The sequence below is a fragment of the Pseudophryne corroboree genome, chromosome 11, assembly GCF_028390025.1.
Source record: "Pseudophryne corroboree isolate aPseCor3 chromosome 11, aPseCor3.hap2, whole genome shotgun sequence".
NCBI classification, from domain to species: domain Eukaryota; kingdom Metazoa; phylum Chordata; class Amphibia; order Anura; family Myobatrachidae; genus Pseudophryne; species Pseudophryne corroboree.
Window position 1 is genome coordinate 306,603,064 of NC_086454.1, and position 27,217 is coordinate 306,630,280.

General features: G+C 47.6%; 1 protein-coding gene across 5 annotated transcripts in view; it reads left to right on the forward strand.

Moving 5' to 3' along the window:
* Positions 1-27,217, forward strand: part of PHKB (phosphorylase kinase regulatory subunit beta) — a 413,553-nt gene that overhangs the window by 126,755 nt on the left and 259,581 nt on the right. For all 5 annotated transcript variants that reach the window (XM_063945574.1, XM_063945575.1, XM_063945572.1 and 2 more), the window contains 2 exons: positions 23,016-23,115; positions 24,947-25,054. In XM_063945574.1, coding sequence (XP_063801644.1) covers positions 23,016-23,115; positions 24,947-25,054 — 208 coding nt within the window. The remainder of the gene's footprint in view (positions 1-23,015; positions 23,116-24,946; positions 25,055-27,217) is intronic.

Below are 27,217 nucleotides of genomic sequence, written 5' to 3' on the forward strand. Positions count from 1 at the left end.
TTCAGTCTTCATGAGGTAGCGCACAGCACTGCAGCTGTGCGCCATTGTTGTCAGCACACTTCACACAGCGGTCACTGAGGGTGCAGGGCGCTGGGGGGGGGGGGGGCGCCCTGGGCAACAATGTATAATACCTTTTTTATGGCTAAAAATACATCACATATAGCCCTTGAGGCTATATGGATGTATTTAACCCCTGCCAGATCTCACAAACTCCAGGAGAAGAGCCCGCCGAAATAGGGGGCGGGGCTTATTCTCCTCAGCACACAGCGCCATTTTCCTGCTCAGCTCCGCTGTCAGGAAGGCTCCCAGGACTCTCCCCTGCACTGCACTACAGAAACAGGGTAAAACAGAGAGGGGGGGCACTTTTTTGGCGATATTACTATATTTAAGCTGCTATAAGGATACAACACTTATATAGGGTTGTTCCCATATATATTATAGCGCTTGGGTGTGTGCTGGCAAACTCTCCCTCTGTCTCCCCAAAGGGCTAGTGGGGTCCTGTCTTCAATAGAGCATTCCCTGTGTGTCTGCTGTGTGTCGGTACGCGTGTGTCGACATGTATGAGGACGATGTTGGTGTGGAGGCAGAGCAATTGCCGGTAATGGTGATGTCACCCCCCAGGGAGTCGACACCGGAATGGATGGCTTTGTTTATGGAATTACGTGATAATGTCAGCACATTACAAAAATCAGTTGACGACATGAGACGGCCGGCAAACCAGTTAGTACCTGCCCAGGCGTCTCAGACACCGTCAGGGGCTGTAAAACGCCCTTTACCTCAGTCGGTCGACACAGACCCAGACACGGACACTGAATCTAGTGTCGACGGTGAAGAAACAAACGTATTTTCCAGTAGGGCCACACGTTATATGATCACGGCAATGAAGGAGACTTTACATATCTCTGATACTGCAAGTACCACAAAAAGGGGTATTATGTGGGGTGTGAAAAAACTACCTGTAGTTTTTCCTGAATCAGAGGAATTAAATGATGTATGTGATGAAGCGTGGGTTAACCCAGATAGAAAAGTGCTAATTTCAAAAAAGTTATTGGCATTATACCTTTTCCCGCCAGAGGTTAGGGCGCGCTGGGAAACACCCCCTAGGGTGGATAAGGCGCTCACACGCTTATCAAAACAAGTGGCGTTACCGTCTCCTGATACGGCCGCCCTCAAGGATCCAGCTGATAGGAGGCTGGAAACTACCTTAAAAAGTATATACACACATACTGGTGTTATACTGCGACCAGCCATCGCCTCAGCCTGGATGTGCAGTGCTGGGGTGGTCTGGTCGGATTCCCTGACTGAAAATATTGATACCCTGGATAGGGACAGTATTTTATTGACTTTAGAGCAATTAAAGGATGCTTTTCTTTATATGCGAGATGCTCAGAGGGATATTTGCACTCTGGCATCGAGAGTAAGTGCGATGTCCATATCTGCCAGAAGAAGTTTATGGACGCGACAGTGGTCAGGTGATGCGGATTCCAAACGGCATATGGAAGTATTGCCGTATAAAGGGGAGGAATTATTTGGCGTCGGTCTATCGGATCTGGTGGCCACGGCAACTGCCGGAAAATCCACCTTTTTACCTCAGACCCCCTCCCAACAGAAAAAGACACCGTCTTTTCAGCCGCAGTCCTTTCGGTCCTATAAGAACAAGCGGGCAAAAGGACAGTCATATCTGCCCCGAGGCAGAGGAAAGGGTAAGAGAGGGCAGCAAGCAGCTCCTTCCCAGGAACAGAAGCCCGCCCCGGGTTCTGCAAAGCCCTCAGCATGACGCTGGGGCTTTACAAGCGGACTCAGGAGCGGTGGGGGGTCGACTCAAGAATTTCAGCGCGCAGTGGGCTTGCTCACAGGTGGACCCCTGGATCATGCAGGTAGTATCTCAGGGTTACAGGTTGGAATTCGAGAAGTCTCTCCCTCGCCGGTTCCTAAAGTCTGCTTTGCCAACGTCTCCCTTAGACAGGGCGACGGTATTTTTAAGCCATTCACAAGCTGTTTTCTCAGCAGGTGATAGTCAAGGTACCCCTCCTACAACAGGAAAAGGGGTATTACTCCACACTATTTGTGGTACCGAAGCCGGACGGCTCGGTAAGACCTATTCTAAATCTGAAATCTTTGAACCTGTACATACAAAAATTCAAGTTCAAGATGGAGTCACTCAGAGCAGTGATAGCGAATCTGGAAGAAGGGGACTTTATGGTGTCCCTGGACATAAAAGATGCTTATCTGCATGTCCCAATTTGCCCTTCACATCAAGGGTACCTCAGGTTCGTGGTGCAAAACTGTCATTATCAGTTTCAGACGCTGCCGTTTGGATTGTCCACGGCACCTCGGGTCTTTACCAAGGTAATGGCCGAAATGATGATTCTTCTGCGAAGAAGAGGCGTATTAATTATCCCTTACTTGGACGATCTCCTGATAAGGGCAAGGTCCAGAGAACAGCTGGAGGACGGAGTAGCACTAACCCAAGTAGTGCTGCAACAACACGGGTGGATTCTGAATTTTCCAAAATCTCAGTTGACCCCGACAACACGTCTGCTGTTCCTGGGAATGATTCTGGACACTGTTCAGAAAAAGGTGTTTCTTCCGGAGGAGAAAGCCAAGGAGTTATCCGAACTTGTCAGGAACCTCCTAAAACCAGGAAAAGTGTCTGTGCATCAATGCACAAGAGTCCTGGGAAAGATGGTGGCTTCTTACGAAGCGATTCCATTCGGCAGATTCCACGCACGAACTTTTCAGTGGGATCTGCTGGACAAATGGTCCGGATCGCATCTGCAGATGCATCAGCGGATAACCTTATCGCCACGGACAATGGTGTCTCTTCTGTGGTGGTTGCAGAGTGCTCATCTGTTAGAGGGCCGCAGATTCGGCATACAGGACTGGGTCCTGGTGACCACGGATGCCAGTCTGAGAGGCTGGGGAGCGGTCACACAGGGAAGAAACTTCCAGGGAGTATGGTCAAACCTGGAGATATCTCTTCACATAAATATACTGGAGCTAAGAGCGATTTACAATGCTCTAAGCCTGGCAAAACCCCTGCTTCAGGGTCAGCCGGTGTTGATCCAGTCGGACAACATCACGGCAGTCGCCCACGTAAACAGACAGGGCGGCACAAGAAGCAGGAGAGCAATGGCAGAAGCTGCAAGGATTCTTCGCTGGGCGGAAGATCATGTGATAGCACTGTCAGCAGTGTTCATTCCGGGAGTGGACAACTGGGAAGCAGACTTCCTCAGCAGACACGATCTACACCCGGGAGAGTGGGGACTTCATCCAGAAGTCTTCCACATGATTGTGAACCGTTGGGAAAAACCAAAGGTGGACATGATGGCGTCTCGCCTCAACAAAAAACTGGACAGGTATTGCGCCAGGTCAAGAGACCCTCAGGCAATAGCTGTGGACGCTCTGGTAACGCCGTGGGTGTTCCAGTCAGTGTATGTGTTTCCTCCTCTGCCTCTCATACCAAAAGTACTGAGAATCATACGGCAAAGGGGAGTAAGAACGATACTCGTGGCTCCGGATTGGCCAAGAAGAACTTGGTACCCGGAACTTCAGGAGATGCTCACGGAAGATCCGTGGCCTCTACCTCTAAGATGGGACCTGCTTCAGCAGGGACCGTGTCTATTCCAAGACTTACCGCGGCTGCGTTTGACGGCATGGCGGTTGAACGCCAAATTCTAAGGGAAAAAGGCATTCCGGAAGAGGTCATTCCTACACTGGTAAAAGCCAGGAAGGAGGTGACTGCACAACATTATCACCGCATTTGGAGAAAATATGTTGCGTGGTGTGAGGCCAGGAAGGCCCCCACGGAGGAATTTCAATTGGGTCGATTCCTACATTTCCTGCAAACAGGATTGTCTATGGGCCTCAAGTTGGGGTCCAATAAGGTTCAAATTTCGGCCCTGTCGATTTTCTTCCAAAAAGAATTGGCTTCAGTTCCTGAAGTCCAGACTTTTGTAAAAGGAGTACTACATATACAGCCCCCGGTTGTGCCCCCAGTGGCTCCGTGGGACCTTAATGTAGTTTTGGATTTTCTCAAATCCCATTGGTTTGAGCCACTCAAATCGGCGGATTTGAAATATCTTACATGGAAGGTAACCATGCTACTGGCCCTGGCTTCAGCCAGGAGAGTGTCAGAATTGGCGGCTTTATCGTATAAAAGCCCATATCTGATTTTCCATTCAGACAGGGCAGAACTGCGGACGCGTCCTCATTTTCTGCCTAAGGTGGTGTCAGCGTTTCACCTGAACCAGCCTATTGTGGTGCCTGCGGCTACTAGCGATTTGGAGGATTCCAAGTTGCTGGACGTTGTCAGGGCATTGAAAATATATATTTCAAGGACGGCTGGAGTCAGAAAATCTGACTCGCTGTTTATACTGTATGCACCCAACAAGCTGGGTGCTCCTGCTTCTAAGCAGACGATTGCTCGTTGGATTTGTAGCACAATTCAACTTGCACATTCTGTGGCAGGCCTGCCACAGCCTAAATCTGTCAAGGCCCATTCCACAAGGAAGGTGGGCTCATCCTGGGCGGCTGCCCGAGGGGTCTCGGCATTACAACTCTGCCGAGCAGCTACGTGGTCGGGGGAGAACACGTTTGTAAAATTCTACAAATTTGATACCCTGGCTAAAGAGGACCTGGAGTTCACTCATTCGGTGCTGCAGAGTCATCCGCACTCTCCCGCCCGTTTGGGAGCTTTGGTATAATCCCCATGGTCCTGACGGAGTCCCCAGCATCCACTAGGACGTTAGAGAAAATAAGATTTTACTTACCGATAAATCTATTTCTCGTAGTCCGTAGTGGATGCTGGGCACCCATCCCAAGTGCGGATTGTCTGCAATACTTGTACATAGTTATTGTTACAAAAAAATCGGGTTGTTCTTGTTGTGAGCCGTCTGTTCAGAGGCTCCTACGTTGTCATACTGTTAACTGGGTTCAGATCACAAGTTGTATGGTGTGATTGGTGTGGCTGGTATGAGTCTTACCCGGGATTCAATATCCTTCCTTATTGTGTACGCTCGTCCGGGCACAGTATCCTAACTGAGGCTTGGAGGAGGGTCATAGGGGGAGGAGCCAGTGCACACCACCTGATCCTAAAGCTTTATTTTTGTGCCCTGTCTCCTGCGGAGCCGCTAATCCCCATGGTCCTGACGGAGTCCCCAGCATCCACTACGGACTACGAGAAATAGATTTATCGGTAAGTAAAATCTTATTTTTTCCTTATTGCCCATTACCAGCCTAGGCTGAGAGGTCCAGGGCTGGTTATTGATTTGAGTGGGGAAACACAGACACACGTACGTGTCTTTTGTTCAGCTTCTATTCAGTGTTATAGAAACCGCTGCCAGGTAGATTACGCCACGGCAGGTTGCCATTCGGAAACCGATAAAGATCAACGGCGGATTCAGTTTAGACAGCAAAAACACTGCTTAGTAAATACTCCCAGTTAGACCTTGAAACCGCCAACAATCTGTGCCCATTTCCGCCAGATACTAATTGACCCAGAATCCGCCACTTAGTAATCTTCACCGTTGGTCTTCTAATTATGGTGCACATTGGTCGAATTAATAAATTGCACTGGCGGCAGAACCGGGCAGAAGGCCTATAGCTCTTATATCATCAAAGGCACTTGTCCTTGTGACTTTGCAGTCGTCATTGGTAACACAATTAGGGATTTGATCAGCGCTGAAAGTGCTATTACTTTTTAGCTTTGGTTTCAAAATGATTGTGTGTTCTATGGGGCTGACCCTGTTACATCCCAGTAGCTTCCTGGGCCACGGACAATTATGAGACCGAGGGTTTGTGCCTGTGGGGTAGTAAGTGCCTGTAACACAAAGTGACTCCTGCATAATGTAAGGTGATGTGTTTAAGGCGTCCTTGGCTGGTTTAAGATTCAGAGCAGGACGCACATTTCTTTCTGCAGTAATCTGGCTCTATCGAGGCATCTGCTCTGTACGCTAATGTGCTTGTGAAACGGCCCTGGCCTATTACACTGCTCCAAATGGGAATCTCACAAGAGTGGCTTCAAGTGCTGGCTGCTTCTCCCGTCTGTCATTCATCGCCGGGACAAGGGCTCTCCTACAACACTAAATAAACCGTGCACCCACTGCCGGTCACAAGCATGTTACACAATGGCCTGTATATGCAGAGTAATATGATTGTTTTATTATTATGTAAGTGGACTGGGATCCGGTCTGAAGATCGACAGTATCTAGGTCGACAATGTTTAGGTCGACCACTGTAGGTCGACATGGATGGAAGGTCGACAGGGTTTCTAGGTCGACATGTGCTAGGTCGACAGGTCTAAAGGTCGACATGAGTTTTTCACATTTTTTTTCTTTTTTTTGAATTTTTTCATACTTAACGATCCACGTGGACTACGATTGGAACGGTAATCTGTGCCGAGCGAAGCGGTAGCAGAGCGAAGGCACCATGCCCAAAGCATGGCGAGCGGACGCGGTGCACTAATTTGGGATCCCGGTCACTCTACGAAGAAAACGACACCAAAAAAAAATCCTCATGTCGACCTTTAGACTTGTCGACCTAGCACATGTCGACCTAGAAACCCTGTCGACTTTCCATCCATGTCGACCTAGTGACTGTTGACCTACAGTGGTCGACCTAAACATTGTCGACCTAGATACTGTCGATTTGATGAACCACACCCAAGTGGACTATAGAGGTTACGATGTGACCATACAGAATTCACAATGGCTGCATGCAGTATATACCCATAAGGTGACTCTGTGACATCACTGGTTTCCATGTATTGATTGACTGCGTTCTCGAGGGCTCAGAATGGCTGCCTCAGTTGTATATAGGCCAGCAGTGACTATTAGGTGTGTATTGTTACAGTTTTCCATCATTTATACATGAGGATGTCACATTCTCATGCAGCAAGTATGTTGGAGAGCGCACTATGTAATCAGACCTGATCACTGGGCTGCAAACTTTGCTTTCCTGCATTCAGATAGTCACCGCCTTCAGGGGGAGTGTAAATTCGCTGTGTAAGTGTGCGATTCTATGTGTACGCTGAGCTACTAAAATCCACTGTGTGCAGTCTCTGCGTAGCCCAGTACTTACTCCTCCAGTGCGATCAGAAGAGGCTGATCGGGGGCCGGAGATGATGTCACACACCCTCCCTGAAAACACTTGGACACGCCTGCGTTTTTCCGGACACTTTCAATAAACGGTCAGTTACCACCCACAAACGGCTTCCTCCTATCAATCACCTTGCGAACGCCTGTGTAATCGGATTTTTCGCACCATCCCGTCGCTGACCAGCGATGCCCTTTGTTGGCTGACGCACGTGCGCATTGCGGTGCATACACATGCGCAGTTAGTACCTGATCACCCGCTATGCAAAAACGCACAGCAGCGATCAGATCTGAATCACCCCCCTATGACTTGAAGCCTAGATGAGATGTGGGCAAACTGTGTATTCCAGCCACTTGTATGGTTCCAGAATCTGTTTTTAAAGTCTCTTTTATTTTCAAATGAACATTCTTTTAATTGCATATGGCCTTTTGTACTCTCCTAAAATAATGACACACTGACCCTCGGGGTGCCAAAATGCTGGCGCACGGACCCTTGGGGTATCAGAACGCTGACGCACTGACCCTCGGGGTATCAGAACGGTGATGCACTGACCCTCGGGGTACCAGAACGGTGACGCACTGACCCTCGGGGTACCATAACGCTGACGCACTGACCCTCGGGAAACCATAACGCTGATGCACTGACCCTAGGAGGTACCAGAATGCTGAACGCCCTCGGAATTGGACTGAACCTCAAAAGTCTGCATAAAATTTTTTTTTTGCATGTGGGGAAACTTCCCCCCCCCCCCCAGTTAATGAACAGTTTTCTCCGAGTCTCCTGCCATGAATTTTTCCCGCTACCGTCTCAGACGCTGTACACGAAGGGGACCAAGTCGCAGCATAGGCAGCTGTGTGACTGGTGCATCTGTGTTCACTATAGGTTCATGGAGCGGCAGTGTACACTAGTAGCGTCTGGATCCACTCAGCATTCGCTAACGTATTGATCGGTCCTGGAAGCAAAGTGAGTCTCCCTGTGTCCCACTCTACTGAGTACGGATAATACAGCACTAAGTCTCTACCTTTTTGAGATCGAATAATTAGGTAAGTGCCTATTGCATAGGAGTCTGTATACTATTACTGTTGTTCCTTTTGCTATGCGTCTAAATACGGTAGATCTGTTTAAAAATTATTCATTAATATGTTCTCCTACAAACTTGAAATTTAGTTGTAGTTGATGATGTGCTCATATTGCTTATTATACTAATGTATAACATGTGACTGACTGCTAGTGTGATTGTTGACTTTACTATATATTCTGTCAGTTTTTTCCTATTCCGATCCTCAATGCTGGTGCATGGGTAGGGTTGGATTGCAGGTTACTTTAAAAAGCTTAAAGTGATTACAGTCACAAATTGTGTAGTACACTGTGGAAGTGTTGATTATTTATCGTGTCTAAGGGGGTCATTCCGAGTTGATCGCTAGCAGAAATTGTTCGCTATGCAGCGATGATGCAAAAAAAGGCACTTGTGCAGCGATGATGCAATGTGCACGCGCGACGTACTTTCACAACAGCCGATGTAGTTTCACACAAGGTCTAGCGAAGGTTTTCAGTCGCAGTGCTGGCCGCAGAGTGATTGACAGGAAGGAGGCGTTTCTGGGTGTCAACTGACCGTTTTCAGGGAGTGTTCAAAAAACGCAGGTGTGCCAGGAAAAACGCAGGCGTGGCTGGCCGAACGCAGGGCGTGTTTGTGGCGTCAAATCCGGAACTAAACAGTCTGAAGTGATCGCAAGCTAGGAGTAGGTCTGGAGCTACTCTGAAACTGCACTTTTTTTTTTTTTTTTTTGTAGTCGCTCTGCGATCCTTTCGTTTGCACTTCTGCTAAGCTAAAATACACTCCCAGAGGGCAGCGGCTTAGCGTTTGCATGGCTGTTAAAAACAGCTAGCAAGCGATCAACTCAGAATGACCCCCTAAGAGCGGCAAAGGTGAGGAAGATACACTCACAGCAACACCAACACTCATATCATGTTTGTCTTGCAAAGCTGGTTTAACCTAGCAGGATCTGGTTCAGGATGGTTTGTGTGCAAATTGTTTTAGTTTTCACCAGGGTCTCTTGAAAAATGTAAGGCAGATTCAGGTTCAGGTTGATCCACCTTGGGCTATGTTTGCACAGACATTATCCAGTATAGCTGAATGGATAATTCCTCCAACTCCTGTACCAGGGATAGGTTACATGATTAACCCTTACATGCAGCTTCCCACCTGCGGTTTATCACTTCCATCAGCAGCCTCTCAAAAGAAACAGGCTGATAAGCCAGTGGTAAGTAAATCTTCATCCTGACAGGCTACACATGTTTCAGATGAGGATTCATCGGAGGATGAAAGCTCAATAAGCTCTGCTTCGGCATGCGAAGAGGAGGTGGAAGGTCTCAGCTCAGTGGATATAGCTGAGTTAATTAAAGCAGTGAAAGCCTTTCTATCCTTAGAGGACTCAGCAGAGCCTGTGTTAAAAACCAAGGCACCTGTGTTTAAACGTCCCAGAACAGTTAAGACTGAGTTTCCAGGGTCAGATCAGCTGACAGAAATCATGGAAGAGGCTCGGGCTACGCCCAATAAGAAGTTTAGAATTCCTAAGAAATGGAATTCCAATTATCCTCTTCCAGCTGGGGATTGTTTTAAAAGGGAGGTGGCTCCTAAAGTAGATAAGCATATGATTCGATTAGTGCGAAAATCTACATTACCTTTGCCTTCAACATCATTAAATTATGTCACGGATAGAAGAGGGGATGGTTTTTTTTAAAACATTTTTTCTCTGTCTGGGGCAGTCATAAGGCCAGCTATGGCTTCAGCTTGGATGGCAAAGGCACTGGCTACCTGGGCTGATGCATTGGAGAGGGATTTTTCAATAGCATCTAGAGAGCAAAAATCCCATTTAGCACATATAAAAAAGGCTGCAATGTTCTTGGAAGCAGCAGCATTGGATATGGGTACTATTGCCTCCAGGGCATCAGCTTCAACTATCGCTGCTCGCAGAGCAGTTTGGCTACATACGTGGAAAGCTAATTCAGAATCTAAGAAGGTTTTGGAATCTTTGCCTTTTTCTGGAGATATTCTTTTTGGTAAAGAATTGACAGATATTTTGGAGTCAGAAGCAGACTCCAAGAAGGTAAAGTTACCTACCACATACAATTTTAAACCTAAAGTTCCAGCTTTTCGGCCCTTTCGGTCTTGAGGAAAAGCTAAAAGAAAAAAGTGATGGTAGGCAGTCCTAATACTACAAGTCTGGTAAGACTAAAAAGCATTGGGCTACCAGAGGACCGGGTGGTAAAACAGATAAGCCATCACCCTGATGGTGCGGTCCTCCACCTGGGGGATCCCAGGGTGGGGGACTGACTACTTCAGTTTGCACAGATCTTGCAGCAGTCTACAACAGATGCCTGGGTGCAGAAAGCGGTATCTCTTGGTTATGCTTTTGCCTTCAAGGTGCACCCTCCTCAAAGTTTTTTTTGTACCAGCCCGTCTCGGTTAGAGACGAAGGCCAGGGCTTTGCAAGAGGCTGTTCAGAAATTGCTTCATTCAGGAGTAGTCATTCCAGTTCCTCCTGCGCAACGAGGACAGGGTTTTTACTACAACCTGTTTCTAGTTCAGAAACCAAATGGGTAATTTCGGCCCATTCTCAATCTCAAAGTGCTGAACAAGTACATTTAGGTACCTCGGTTTCATATGGAATCTTTACGTTCCATCATTTTGGCCATGGAGCCAGGGGATTATATGATATCCCTGGATATACAGGATGCTTACAGTACCTACATGTTCCTATAACACTGTCCCATCAGTGCTTTCTCAGGTTCACTATTCTCCAACAGCATTTTCAGTTCCAGGCCCTACCTTTTGTGTTAGCCACAGCCCCCAGAGTATTTACCAAAATGATGGTGGTAATGGCAGCTTATCTCCACCAGCAGGGGATAAGAATTTTTCCATACCTCGACGATCTTTTAATCCTGGCACAGTTGCAGGAATTGCTCCTATGTCATCTGCAACAGACAATAATGTGTTTGCAAAGGCACGGGTGGCTCATAAATTGGGCAAAACCGTCTCTGGTTCCGTCACAGCGGATGATTCACTTGGGGGCTGTACTGGATTCAAGTCTTCAGAGAGTAATCTTACCTCTGAACAAGATATCCAAGGTTCAGTCAAGGATTCACGACTTGCTACACAGTCAAAAGGTATCCAATCACGCAGCAATGCTTGTGATGGTATTGATGTTATCAACGTTCCACATGGTGGAGTATGCACAGTTCCACTTGAGGCCTCTGCAGCATCTGATTCTTGCCAAATGGAATGGGTTGCATCAGATGATAAAAACACAGACTATGGTTCTTACGATAGAAGTAAGAAGGCCATTAGCCTGGTGGCTACAGACATCCCATCTGTACAAGGGTTGACCCTTGTGGATATCAGATTTGTAAATTCTGAGAACAGATTCCAGTCTCCAGGGCTAGGGAGCAGTGTCAGGAAGGTTGTGTTTCCAGGGGAAAATGGACCAAGGAAGAAGGTTGCCTGCCAATAAATATATTGGAACTTCAGGCCACATACATGGCACTGATTCAGGCAAAGGACATTCTTCAGGGAAAACCAGTTCAGATCCGCTCGGACAATGCGAACTCGCAGCCGAAAGCGATGAAGGAGGTAAGTCACTTACTAAAGTGGGCAGAACTTCATCATCCAGCCTTGTCAGTAGTGTTCGTTCCGGGAGTCCTAAACTGGGAAGCGGATTTTCTCAGTCGACACGCCATTCAGGCAAGCGAATGGGCTCTACACCCGGAGGTCTTCCAGACCCTAGTAGACAAGTGGGGGTTGCCATAGATAGATCTCATGCCGTCCAGTCAGAACAACAAAGTTCTCGCATACGGGTCAAGCACAAAGGATCCCAGAGCGATATTTGTGGATGCCCTGTCAGTGAGATGGGACTTTCATCTGGCTTTTGTGTTTCCTCCAATCACCCTATTACCCAGGGTGGTGAGAAAGATAAAGCAAGGAAAGGGTGCCGTGATACTAATAGCTCCGGCTTGGCCCTGAAGGCATTGGTACACAGATCTGCAGAGATTGTCGATGGATGCCCCACTCCTGCTCACTCAACGTCCAGATCTACTGATGCAGGGTCCTTGTTATCAGACATCGGGATCGACTGTCTTTGAGGGCGTGGCTCTTGAAACCTATATCCTGAAGTCAAGAGGATTCTCACAACAGGTAATTCAAACAATGCTCAGAGCATGGAAACCTTCCTCAGCTCGCATTTATCATAAACCTATATTCATTGGTGCAGTGAAAGAAGTATGGACTCAAAATCTTTCAGAGTATCCAAAGTCTTGACAGCTAAAGTTCTCTTTCTACTGGCCATGGCATCAGCTAGAGAGTATCAGATTTAGGGGCATTGTCATGTCGTTCCCCATTTCTGATTTTTTTATCCAGATACAGCAGTTCTCAGAATTAGATCTGGGTATCTTCCCAAGGTGGTGTCTAAATTCCACCTTAACGAAGAAATGGTAGTCCCGGCTTTCCAGGTACCGGGCCTTTTTGAGGGAGATGCATCGCTGGATTTGGTCCGTGCCTTAAGGATCTATGTGGGTCGTACCAGTGCCATCAGAAAGACAGATTCTCTCTTCATTCTCTACGGATTTCACAAGAGAGGATGGCCTGCTGATAAGCAGACACTGGCAAGGTGGCTTCGGATGACGATTATAGAAGCATATTCTCAAGCTGATCTCCCTGTTCCGGCTAATGTCTCTACTCACTCTACACGTAAGGTAGGTCCATCATGGGTAGCACAACGTGGTGCTTCAGCAGAACAGATATGTAAGGCAACCACATGGTCTTCCATTAACACATTCATTAGACATTATGCCATGGATACCTTTGCCTCTCATGATGCTGAATTCGGGCGAAGGATTCTCCTGTCCTATCAGGAGCGTCCCCACCACTAAATTGCTTTGGGAAATCCCAATGTTATCCTGTGGATAACCTGTGAACCCTGCCGGAGAAATGTACGTTATGCTAAGAACTTACCGTTGATAATGGTCTTCCATTAACACATTCATTAGACATTATGCCATGGATACCTTTGCCTCTCATGATGCTGAATTCGGGCGAAGGATTCTCCTGTCCTATCAGGAGCGTCCCCACCACTAAATTGCTTTGGGAAATCCCAATGTTATCCTGTGGATAACCTGTGAACCCTGCCGGAGAAATGTACGTTATGCTAAGAACTTACTGTTGATAATGGTATTTCTCCTAAGTCCACAGGGATCCCACCCTGACGCCCATGATTTGAGGATACATTTACTCACTAACCGCTTTCTTCTTGTACGAAAGGGTGTGTATGTGTGTTCTTCTCGCCTGATTAGGGCCATCTATGATGCTCCTGCCTTGAGCTTCGGAATACAACTGATTTGCCTGAGCCAGGAGGCAGGGATATATGGAAGGGCCCGTTGCATGCTGGGAGGCCGAAAAAGCTTTGACCGATTGGTGCAAATCCGCTGTCGCTTCATCATATCCCAATGTTATCCTGTGGACTTAGGAGAAATATCGTTATCAAAGGTAAGTTATTACCATAACGTATATTTTTCGGCATCGGAAAAAGGCTATTTTTATTGAATAGCCCAGTGGTTCCCAAACTGTGCGCCGTGGCACCCTGGGGTGCCGCGGGACACTTGCAGGGGTGCCTCAGGTTGGTGGTCAAGGACCAATTCAAACTATTTATTGTCAATTTAATAGGCAAAACCAGTGCTGATGGCTTCCAGTAATAAAATATGTGGACAAACAGAAGCAAATCTTGTCCCTCACCACATAACTGACCCTAAGGATGACATATAAACATAATTTACTTAATCTAATATTTTTTTCGAAATTTCTCAATAAGAAACTTGTGGCCTAGGGGTGCCGTGAAAAAAAATCTGACACTCCAGGGTGCCGTGACTCACAAAAGTTTGGGAACCACTGGAATAGCCTTTTCCTGCTCCATGGGGATTTTTGCCAGCAATTAGTCGTGGGTTAAACCCTGTGGCTAATTGAATTCCCGCTTTGTGTGAGAAGCCAGAGGCCAAGCCAGGCCAGGCTAACTACATTTTGAAAGACTTGAAGAGACTTTATGTTTGCAGATTTGCTGCCCAAGGTTAATCAGGGGTGAAGAAGTGAGTCAGTGCACTGTATGGGGCTAGGCTGAACATAAATCATAATGAATGTAAAGCACCATATTTACCTGAAAAGCTGTGTTGGATCCTGTTTGAATGCCTAGACACTGCACAAATTCAACAAATTCACCCTCTACGGATCTAATTACCCCACATCATCACAATATACATAACTAAACAGAAACAAAATAACAAACAGCCTAGCCCCCATTCAGGACAACTATCTCGCTTCTTGAGCCCTCACTATAAGTGAGTAGCTAATCTACAAAAGTAAAGTTTCTTGCAAAAGTCTTACCCTCTGCTTCCTGCCGAGTAACATAGGCTCTTGCCTGGCCTCAGGCCTTGGCCTGCCACAGCTGCTCCCATATACAGTCTCAGTCCTGCTTCCTGTAGGGTAACACAGGCTTCGGCCTGGTCTTTGGCTGACTGGGCTGCTTGCCAAAGCTTCACAGTTGCAGAATAGGGTCCTCTCTGTTTCCCACACGCTGAAGTCTGACCATCCGGCCTATATCACTGCTTCAGCCCACCTGGGCTCTGTGCAAAAGCCAGCCTCTAGGTGTGTTCCCACACTCCTCTGTGTTGGCGGATTCTCCTGCCCCACACACAATATGCTGCTCACCAGCGCCCTCTTTGGTGATACTGCTTTATATAGAATAACAAATGCACTGTCAACATTTGGAGTCGACATGTTAAATGTTGACACTTTGAACATGTGGTCATTTTTATTGTCTACCTTATGTCAAAGTCGACATTCAGAACCTGTAGACACTCTGGTCGTATCCCGCAGATTTCGCCTCAGGGAGCCACTGTTCTGCTCTCTCTTCCTTCAATGCAGAGCTACAGAAGATTATGTAATGGATAGGCATTCCTTTGTAAGATACCGCAATAAGGGTTATATAAGAGATGTGAGCTGATGGCTGTTTCAGGCAGTAATAAAGAGAGGCGCAGTCGGCTGCTAGACACAGGTGTGCCGGCTGAGGAGCGCAGAACAGCGGCTGCTACGATGAATAATTTACAGCATATTGACAGGCGCTGTAATACGTGGAGATAGTAATCACGCTTCCAGGCAGATATCTGGCTGCAGGAGCTTCTCCTTCCTGCCTTCAGTGGATTAGAATTCAGTGAAATGCGGGATATTTGTTTTCTAGCTTGTGTAGTAGTTTTCTCCCCCTGATATCATGTGACCTCTCCCCTCACATCTGTAGCTATACAGTGGATGTTCAGCTTGCATTAACATGTAACCTACAGGAAAAATATTTATTTTAACCTATTTTATTAATATGTTTGCTCTTTAATAAGGTGTATTTTTATAGTCTTGTACTGTCAGTGTCACCCGAATCTACAGCTATAAAAAGGTCTCGGTACTCAGAGTAAAGATAACAGCTCTCGCTTAAGGTTACAAGTTGATACAAGATTTGTAGAACCTCCCATACTCTAAAGCTGGGGAAACCCCCATACGATATATCGGGCAATCTTACAATCTGCGATTTATATAGTGTGTACCCACAGTGTAAGTAATCGGATGGACCAGTGTGACGTTCGGCGGCGGATCATGTAGTATGTGCAATACCGACAAGCCGTCGGATCGCTGAGCTGTGTTTGCAAAGCTTAAGTCTGATTAGTTTCTGAAATTATTTAATTGATTTCTTCCCGATTCAGATTACACTCCAATAAACAGGTGCAGGCAGGGCTTACAGGTCCGTACCGGCAGAAACAGAACATGGAGTGAAACATTCTGGAAGAAATGGGACCTATTCAGAAGTGGACCCAAAGCCAGTGTTTGCGACCAATGTTTTTCCGATGCTGCGTCTACATGAGCAACCGGCAGATTTGAGATGCCATCTGTGGGCGGGTCGATACAAAAGACGGCGACTGCGACATTTGCGCTGCGTACGAAGATTCAGCGGCAACGCGATCAGCGTCTATCTCTGAATCAGACCCAATTATCCACTAACTGTCATTTTTCAAACACAGCCTGTAAAATGGTAGTTGGAAGCTGATTGGTTGGTACTTTAGTCCTCTCCACTTTCTCTCTCTCTCCAAGGCTTGATAAGTTTTCTCCTTGGAACTCCCATTCTCACACCACTTCTCCCACTTTTCTCTCTCTTAGCGGACTGTCCTTTTCCCACACCTCCCTCCCGGGTAACTAACATGAAGGCAGCATGGATATCCTGTTTCCCCCTGCGCCCTCTCTCTCCTCCTTTGACGTTCTCTTTCTTATTCATCTTCGGTTGCTGTCATCTATAATTGTGTTTTTAGATAAAATAAGATGTTTTGATGTCCTTCAGAAGAGTAAACCCCCTTACTCCCATCTGTTCTAAAGCAGCAGCACAGGTCGTGGGGTTATAAATTGGATATTAACGAGAAACATAATAATCCCTATTTCTCTGACGTCCTAGTGGATGCTGGGAACTCCGTAAGGACCATGGGGAATAGCGGGCTCCGAAGGAGGCTGGGCACTCTAGAAAGATCTTAGACTACCTGGTGTGCACTGGCTCCTCCCACCATGACCCTCCTCCAAGCCTCAGTTAGATTTCGTGCCCGGCCGAGGTTGGATGCACACTAGGGGCTCTCCTGAGCTCTTAGAAAGTAATAGTCTTAGATTATTTTTTTTATTTTCAGTGAGACCTGCTGGCAACAGGCTCACTGCAGCGAGGGACTAAGGGGAGAAGAAGCGAACTCGCCTGCTTGCAGCCGGATTGGGCTTCTTAGGCTACTGGACACCATTAGCTCCAGAGGGATCGACCGCAGGCCCAGCCTTGATGTTCGGTCCCGGAGCCGCGCCGCCGTCCCCCTTACAGAGCCAGAAGCAAGAAGATGGTCCGGAAAATCGGCGGCATGAAGACTCTGTCTTCACCAAGGTAGCGCACAGCACTGCAGCTGTGCGCCATTGCTCCTCTCACACACTTCACACTCCGGTCACTGAGGGTACAGGGCGCTGGGGGGGGGGCGCCCTGAGGCAGCAATAAAAACACCTTGGCTGGCTAAAATACCTCAATATATAGCCCCAGGGGCTATATATGAGGTAAATACCCCTGCCAGAATTCCATAAAAAGCGGGAGAATAGGCTGCAAAAAAGGGGCGGAGCCTATCTCCTCAGCACACTGGCGCCATTTTTCCTCACAGCTCCTGCTGGAAGGAAGCTCCCTGGCTCTTCCCTGCAATCTACAGTACCAGTAAGAGGGAAAAGAGAGGGGGGGCATTAAATTTGGCAGTATATATATTTTATTGAAAAGCAGCTATTAGGGACATAACTCAGTTAGTCCCTGTATATATATATAGCGCTCTGGTGTGTGCTGGCATACTCTTACTCTGTCCCCCCAAAGGGCTTTTTGTGGGTCCTGTCCTCTGTTTGAGCATTCCCTGTGTGTGTGCAGTGTGTCGGTACGGCTGTGTCGACATGTTGAGGAGGATAATGACGTGGAGGGGGAGCAGATGCCTTTAGCAGGGATGTCACCCCCTGGGGGGCAGACACCTGAGTGGATGAGTTTATGGCAGGAAATGAGTGCACGTATAGACTCCTTACATAAAAAATTTGACGACATGCCGACTGTGGGACAGCCGAGTCTTCAGCTCGTGCCTGTCCAGGTGTCTCAAAAGTCATCAGGGGCTCTGAAACGCCCGCTATCTCAGATGGCACAAGTAGATGTCGACACGGATACTGACACCAGTGTCGACGACGATGAGTCAAATTTAATGCCCGTTAAGGCCATTCACTGCATGATTGAGGCAATGAAAGAGGTGTTAAATATTTCTGATTTACATCCAGGTACCACAAAAAAGGGTATTATGTTTGGGGAGAAAAAACTACCTGTAGTTTTTCCCCCGTCAGATGAATTAAATGAAGTGTGTGAAGAAGCGTGGGCTTCCCCTGATAAGAAATTGGTAATTCCTAAGAAGATACTAATGGCGTTCCCTTTCCCGCCAGAGGATAGGTTACGTTGGGAAACACCCCCTAGGGTGGATAAAGCGCTCACACGTTTGTCTAAAAAGGTGGCATTACCGTCCCAGGATACGGCCGCCCTTAAGGAACCTGCTGATAGAAAGCAGGAGGCGATCCTGAAGTCTGTATATACACACTCAGGCATTATACTTAGACCAGCTATTGCGTCAGCATGGATGTGCAGTGCTGCCGCTGCGTGGTCAGATAAACTGTCAGAAAATATTGACACATTAGACAGAGACACGATTCTGCTAACAATTGACCATATCAAAGACTCCGTCTTATACATGAGAGATGCACAGAGGGAAATCTGCCGGCTGGCATCTAAAGTAAGTGCATTATCCATCTCTGCTAGGAGATGCTTATGGACTCGCCAGTGGACTGGAGATGCAGATTCCAAAAGGCACATGGAAGTTTTGCCTAATAAAGGGGAGGAATTATTTGGGGATGGTCTCTCCGACCTAGTTTCCACAGCAACGTCTGGGAAGTCAGCATTTTTACCCCATGTCCCCTCACAGCTTAAGAAGGCGCCATTTTATCAGGTTCAGTCCTTTCGGACCCAGAAAAACAAGCGGGGAAAAGGAGGGTCTTTTCTGTCTTGAGGCAGAGGTAGGGGAAAAAGGCTGCAGCAAACAGCAGGTTCCCAGGAACAAAAGTCCTCCCCCGCTTCCTCTTCCAAGTCCGCCGCATGACGGTGGGGCTCCACAGGCGGAGCCAGGTACGGTGGGGGCCCGCCTCATGAATTTCAGCGATCAGTGGGCTCGCTCAAAGGTGGATCCCTGGATCCTTCAAATAGTATCTCAGGGATACAAGCTGGAATTCGAGGCGGCTCCACCCCACCGGTTCCTAAAATCTGCCTTGCCGATTGCTCCCTCAGACAGGGAGGCGGTGCTAGCAGCGATTCACAAGCTGTATTCCCAGCAGGTGATAATCAGGGTACCCCTACTTCAACAAGGCCGGGGTTACTATTCCACACTATTGTGGTGCCGAAACCGGACGGTTCGGTGAGACCCATTTTAAATTTGAATTCCTTGAACACATACATAAAAAAATTCAAGTTCAAGATGGAATCGCTCAGGGCGGTTATTGCAAGCCTGGACGAGGGCGATTACATGGTATCCCTGGACATCAAGGATGCTTACCTGCATGTCCCCATTTACCATCCTCACCAGGAGTACCTCAGATTTGTGGTACAGGATTGCCATTACCAATTCCAGACGCTGCCGTTTGGACTCTCCACGGCACCGAGGGTATTTACCAAGGTTATGGCGGAAATGATGATACTCCTTCGAAAAAAGGGAGTTTTAATTATCCCATACTTGGACGATCTCCTAATAAAGGCACGATCCAAGGAACAGTTGTTAGTGGGAGTAGCACTATCTCAGGAAGTGCTGCGCCAGCACGGCTGGATTCTGAATATCCCAAAGTCACAGCTGGTCCCCACGACACGTCTAATGTTCCTGGGAATGATTCTGGACACAGTCCAGAAAAAAGTGTTTCTCCCGGAGGAGAAAGCCAGGGAGTTGTCTTCTCTAGTCAGAGACCTCCTAAAACCAAAACAGGTATCGGTGCATCACTGCACGCGGGTCCTGGGAAAGATGGTAGCTTCTTACGAAGCAATTCCATTCGGCAGGTTCCATGCCAGAATTTTTCAGTGGGACCTGTTGGACAAGTGGTCCGGATCGCATCTTCAGATGCATCGCTTGATAACCCTGTCCCCAAGAACCAGGGTGTCGCTTCTGTGGTGGCTGCAGAGTGCTCATCTTCTGGAAGGCCGCAGATTCGGCATACAGGACTGGGTCCCGGTGACCACGGATGCCAGCCTACGAGGCTGGGGGGCAGTCACAAAGGGAAGAAACTTCCAAGGACTATGGTCAAGTCAGGAGACTGCCCTTCACATAAATATTCTGGAACTAAGGGCCATTTACAATGCCCTAAGTCAAGCAAAATCCCTGCTCCTACACCAGCCGGTGCTGATCCAGTCAGACAACATCACGGCAGTCGCCCATGTGAATCGACAGGGCGGCACAAGAAGCAGGATGCCAATGGCAGAAGCCACAAGAATTCTCCGATGGGCGGAGAATCATGTACTAGCACTGTCAGCAGTGTTCATCCCGGGAGTGGACAACTGGGAAGCAGACTTTCTCAGCAGGCACGACCTCCACCCGGGAGAGTGGGGACTTCATCCAGAAGTCTTCCAAATGATTGTAAATCAATGGGGTCGTCCACAGGTGGACATGATGGCGTCCCGCCTAAACAAAAAACTAGAGAGGTATTGCGCCAGGTCAAGAGACCCTCAGGCGATAGCTGTGGACGCTCTAGTGACACCGTGGGTGTACCAGTCAGTTTATGTGTTCCCTCCTCTACCTCTCATACCAAAGGTATTGAAAATAATAAGAAAGCGAGGAGTAAACACAATTCTCGTGGTTCCGGATTGGCCAAGAAGAGCGTGGTACCCGGAACTTCAAGAGATGATCTCAGAGGACCCGTGGTCTCTGCCGCTCAGACAAGACCTGCTACAGCAGGGGCCCTGTCTGTTCCAAGACTTACCGCGGCTGCGTTTGACGGCATGGCGGTTGAACGCCGGATCCTGAAGGGAAAGGGCATTCCGGAGGAAGTCATTCCTACGCTTATTAAAGCCAGGAAAGAGGTCACAGCAACTCATTATCACCGCATATGGCGGAAGTATGTTGCATGGTGTGAGGCCGAAAAGGCCCCAACGGAGGAATTTCAACTAGGTCGATTTCTGCATTTCCTGCAAGTAGGAGTAAATATGGGCCTAAAACTGGGCTCCATTAAGGTACAGATCTCGGCTCTGTCGATTTTCTTTCAAAAAGAACTAGCTTCAGTACCTGAAGTTCAGACATTTGTTAAAGGAGTGCTGCATATTCAGCCCCCGTTTGTGCCCCCTGTGGCACCTTGGGATCTCAACGTGGTGTTGAGTTTCTTAAAATCACATTGGTTTGAACCACTAAAAACCGTGGATCTGAAATATCTCACGTGGAAGGTGGTTATGTTATTGGCCTTGGCTTCTGCCAGGCGAGTATCAGAATTGGCGGCTTTGTCCTGTAAAAGCCCTTATCTGATTTTCCATATGGATAGGGCAGAATTGAGGACTCGTCCCCAGTTTCTCCCAAAGGTGGTGTCAGCGTTTCACCTGAACCAGCCTATTGTGGTGCCTGCGGCTACTAGGGACTTGGAGGACTCCAAGTTGCTAGACGTTGTCAGGGCACTGAAAATATATGTTTCCAGAACGGCTAGAGTCAGAAAATCTGACTCGCTGTTTATCCTATATGCACCCAACAAGCTGGGTGCTCCTGCTTCTAAGCAGACTATTGCTCGTTGGATTTGTAATACAATTCAGCTTGCACATTCTGTGGCAGGCCTGCCACAGCCAAAATCTGTCAATGCCCATTCCACAAGGAAGGTGGGCTCATCTTGGGCGGCTGCCCGAGGGGTCTCGGCTTTACAACTTTGCCGAGCTGCTACTTGGTCAGTGGCAAACACATTTGCAAAATTCTATAAATTTGATACCCTGGCTGAGGAGGACCTGGAGTTCTCTCATTCGCTGTTGCAGAGTCATCCGCACTCTCCCGCCCGTTTGGGAGCTTTGGTATAATCCCCATGGTCCTTACGGAGTTCCCAGCATCCACTAGGACGTCAGAGAAAATAAGAATTTACTCACCGGTAATTCTATTTCTCGTAGTCCGTAGTGGATGCTGGGCGCCCATCCCAAGTGCGGTTTATCTGCAATACTTGTACATAGTTACTGTTAACTAAATCGGGTTATTGTTGAGCCATCTGTTGAGAGGCTCTGTTGTTTCATACTGTTAACTGGGTTTCATATCACGAGTTGTACGGTGTGATTGGTGTGGCTGGTATGAGTCTTACCCGGGATTCAAAATCCTTCCTTATTGTGTACGCTCGTCCGGGCACAGTATCCTAACTGAGGCTTGGAGGAGGGTCATGGTGGGAGGAGCCAATGCACACCAGGTAGTCTAAGATCTTTCTAGAGTGCCCAGCCTCCTTCGGAGCCCGCTATTCCCCATGGTCCTTACGGAGTTCCCAGCATCCACTACGGACTACGAGAAATAGAATTACCGGTGAGTAAATTCTTATTTTTTAAGAGGGGTATGCAATAACTACCATATAAATAAAGAAAATGGCTTACATCGCCTCTATAACGAGGATTGTCCATCTGCCGAGTTCATCTCAGATGTTTGTAAAGAGAATTTCCTCTTCCCATCTTGGGTTAATAGCTTTGTGTGCACATAAAGGAACTTACTCCTGCTTCTAATTACTGTACCTATCACAATGTCTGACATGCCAGACGTTTTCTCAATACACGCATCTCTTGTTTCATGTGACCGCTTTGTATGTGGAAGCTGAACATGCATGTTGATTAGAGAGAGAGAGAGTATTGAGGGGGATCCTGCTCACACAGCTAGCATATCACTCATACATGCAAGCACATTGATCCTTCTGCTAAATGTAGCGTCCATTTTAATGGACTGTACGCAGCAATGACGATCCCTGCTTCAAGTGTGATGGCGCAGAACTCGGATGCAGCCAATACCTCTATATAAGCGGTGTAAATTACGAGGCTGCAAATACACCGCATATGGTTATTTTGTTTTGGAGATAATACTTTGAAGATTCATACATAATGTTGTGATAACAATTTGTACAGCATTACTGTTATTTTGCGGAGTGTTGTGTTCTAGGTATAACCGTATCATTCTGCAGCACAGGTCGGCGGTGCAGGCTCCACAGCTGCCAGGGCGATAATACGCACTTTCCCTCTCATTGTTCTGATCATCTCTTTCTTCGTGTTATCTCTCCCGTCCAGGCGCATCGATGATGACAAAGGAAGGACACACGAGCTGGAGCATTCTGCAATCAAATGCATGCGAGGAATACTTTACTGTTACATGCGGCAAGCTGATAAGGTAGATGGACCCTGCTCTGCATGGGATAATGTGGAGTAAAAGGGGGAAAGGGATGGCAGCATACTATATACTCCAGCATCTCAGTCGCAGGATGGTATTGCAGGCATCGTCCTATATTCCCATCACCTACGTAATTGGCTATAAGCTGTATATTCTATGCAGACAGGTTCCAACACGTTCTCCATCGGATAGACCTCATTAGCTGAATAAAAATGAGCAGCTGAACCGTTCCTTTATAAAAGCTGGATTCATCCGTTCCTTATCTCAGAAAGATCTGCCGGGGTGACAGAAGACACTTCCTCGTTATCAATGATGCATCTACTTAATCGCCCACTAACCCATTTGTCAGGTCAATTGTGACCAGCGTTCTGCCAGAGAACAAAAGGCGGCGATGGTGCCACAGTCTCTGCGCGGGGTTACCCTATTATGCCATGCTCAATTAGGCACAATACAGTTTGAAGGGCTTAAGAGAGCTTGAATGATAAGCTGTTCTGTCTCCTGTATATACATGGCCGGCATACAGCAGACCCATTGTCCCCCTTAATTGTTGCGCTTCCAGTACTGCCACAACTGACATCCGATGGGCTAGACATACTAGGGCAGAGCTGGCCAAACCAGTCCTCGAGATCTACCAACAGTTCACATTTTCCAGACCACCTAGCTAGTGCACAGGTGTAGTCATTACTAATTAAGATGTGCTGCATTCATTCCTAACTTACAATTCTACAGATCTCCAGGAGGCCTGGAAAACATGAACTGTTGGTAGATCTCGAGGACCGGTTTGGCCAGCCCTGTACTAGGGGATTGTGGTCCCCGTTGGACATCATGTTGGTGTATGCTGGTCAGAACTTTGACCCAGGGAGCCTTTTCTGGGCCTTCCACTGGATGGATTTAGACAAAAACTTCAAAGTGATAATATCAAATCCTAGACGACATACTAGGGGGTTGGGGTCCTGGTTGGACCTCCTGTTAGTGTTCACCAGGCAGAACTTTGACCCAGGGAACCTGTTCTGGGCCTTCCACTGGATGGATTTGGATGAAAACTTTAATGAACTGTAATAACTGACAGAAATATCCATAACTCTATAACCTGAAATAACTGGCAGATATGGAGGTGGGAAGACAAAAAGTATTCTGTACCCAAAAGCCTCGGAATAGTAACATTGATAACAGCAGGAAAACTTTAAATCCATCTCGCAATGAAAAACTGACAAGACCCCCCAAAGAAAAAAAGACACTGGGTGGCCACCGCATGGGTGTGTTGGAAGAGCTGCTAATTATTTTTTAAAAAGTTGACCATTTCATCCAACCCATTGATGACTGGATAACTTATACCCGGGCACTTCGGCTAGCAGCGTATAAGACAGTATAGTCTACCGTGGAATGCATAAACAGTGGACATTTTTTATTTCGCCCCTCTTTATAAAAGAAACAGCCCCTATCTCCAGGTATTCTGGGGGTAATTCAGACCTGATCATAGCAGCAGATTTGTTAGCAGTTGGGCAAAACCATGTGCACTGCCGGTGAGGCAGATGTAACATGTGCAGAGAGAGTTAGATTTGGGTGAGTTATATTGTTTCTGTGCAGGGTAAATATTGGCTGCTTTATTTTTACGCTGCAATTTAGATTTCAGTTTGAACACACCCCACCCAAATCTATTCTCTCTGCACATGTTACATCTGTCCCCCCTGCAGTGCTCATGGTTTTGCCCAACTGCTAACAAATTTGCTGCTACGATCAACTCTGCATTAGGCCCTCTATCCAGTAAGTTCTATATCTTAAATTGTGAGATGTGATTGGTCTATAAGACACGTGACGATTTGTCTTCCAGGTTGAACAGTTTAAGCAGGATCCGAGCCCGCAGAAATGCCTGCATTCCATTTTCCACATGGACACCGGGGATGAGATTCTATCATACAAAGAATACGGCCACATACAGGTAACATGCCACTGTCAGGTGTTCTTCCCCGCCAGTGTCCCGTCATTTGTCGTCATGAGTGTTTCTGTTTTCTGTGTAGTATTATTAAACGACACACAGGAGAAGCGCCATCGTTACACTGATGATGGCTCTCTGCAGACCTTTCATTTCTTTTTTTCCGCTATTCCTTATAAATGGAGCATTTTGGGGACAAAAGTTTCCCACCATCATACATCTAAAATGCACCTGTTTGTACATATGCCACGGCAGGATTAATTCAGTACATTTCACTATCTCTCCTGTCGCCTACTGATTCGATCTAGAAGGTTCAATTTATTCTTCTTGCAGTTGGATATGGCACAGAGCTGCTCTGTGGATACTTTTCTATGACATATTTCTCTAACGTCCTAGTGGATGCTGGGGACTCCGTAAGGACCATGGGGAATAGACGGGCCCCGCAGGAGACATGGGCACTTTAAGAAATAATTTGGATTCTGGTGTGCTCTGGCTCCTCCCTCTATGTCCCTCCTCCAGACCTCAGTTTGAATCTGTGCCCGGACGAGCTGGGTGCTGTTCAGTGAGCTCTCCTGAGCTTGCTATAAGAAAGTATTTTGTTAGGTTTTTTATTTTCAGGGAGATCTGCTGGCAACAGACTCCCTGCATCGTGGGACTGAGGGGAGAGAAGCAGCCCTACTCTCTGAAGATAGGTCCTGCTTCTTAGGCTACTGGACACCATTAGCTCCAGAGGGATCGTACACAGGATCTCACCCTTTGTCGTCCGATCCCGGAGCCGCGCCGCCGTCCCCCTCGCAGAGCCGGAAGACAGAAGCCGGGTGAAAGAAGCAAGAAGACTTCGAAATCGGCGGCAGAAGACTCCAGTCTTCACTGAGGTAGCGCACAGCACTGCAGCTGTGCGCCATTGCTCCCACACTACACCCACATACTACGGTCACTGTAGGGTGCAAGGCGCGGGGGGGGGGGGGGCGCCCTGGGCAGCAATTAAGGACCTCTTGGCAAAAGTTACACATATATACAGTTGGGCACTGTATATATGTATGAGCCCCCGCCATAGTAGTGTACAGAAACGCGGGACAGAAGCCCGCCGTCGAGGGGGCGGGGCTTCTTCCTCAGCACTCACCAGCGCCATTTTCTCTAGACAGCTCCGCTGAGAGGAAGCTCCCCAGGCTCTCCCCTGCATATTCACGGTAGAAGAGGGTAAAAAAGAGAGGGGGGGCACATAAATTTGGCACAAAAACATATTATACAGCAGCTACTGGGTTAACACTAAGTTACTGTGTGATTCCTGGGACATATAGCGCTGGGGTGTGTGCTGGCATACTCTCTCTCTGTCTCTCCAAAGGGCCTTGTGGGGGAACTGTCTTCAGAAAAGAGCATCCCCTGTGTGTTTGTGGTGTATCGGTACGCTTGTGTCGACATGTTTGACGAGGAAGGCTATGTGGAAGCAGAGCGGGAGCAAATGAATGTGGGGTCTCCGCCGACGGCGCCGACCCCTGATTGGATAGATATGTGGAAGGTTTTAAATGATAATGTTAATTCCTTGCATAAAAGGTTGGATAAAGCTGAAGCCTTGGGACAGCCGGGGTCTCAACCCGTGCCTGATCTGATGTCGCAGAGGCCGTCAGGGTCTCAGAAGCGCCCACTATCCCAAATTGTTGATACAGATACCGACATGGATTCTGACTCCAGTGTCGATTACGATGATGCAAAGCCTAAAATGGCTAAAGCCATCCGTTACATGATTATAGCAATGAAGGATGTATTGCACATATCAGAGGTAAACCCTGTCCCTGATAAGAGGGTTTATATGTATGGGGAAAAAAGGCAGGAGGTGACCTTTCCCCCTTCACATGAGCTAAATGAGTTATGTGAAAAGGCTTGGGAATCTCCAGATAAAAAACTGCAGATTTCCAAGAGGATGCTTATGGCGTATCCCTTCCCGCCAACGGACAGGTTACGCTGGGAATCCTCCCCTAGGGTGGACAAACCTCTAACACACTTATCCAAGAGGGTAGCCCTGCCGTCACAGGATACGGCCACCCTAAAAGATGCTGCGGATAGAAAGCAGGAGAGTACTCTGAAGTCCATTTATACACATTCAGGTACCTTACTAAGGCCGGCAATTGCGTCGGCCTGGGTGTGTAGTGCTGTAGCAGCATGGACGGA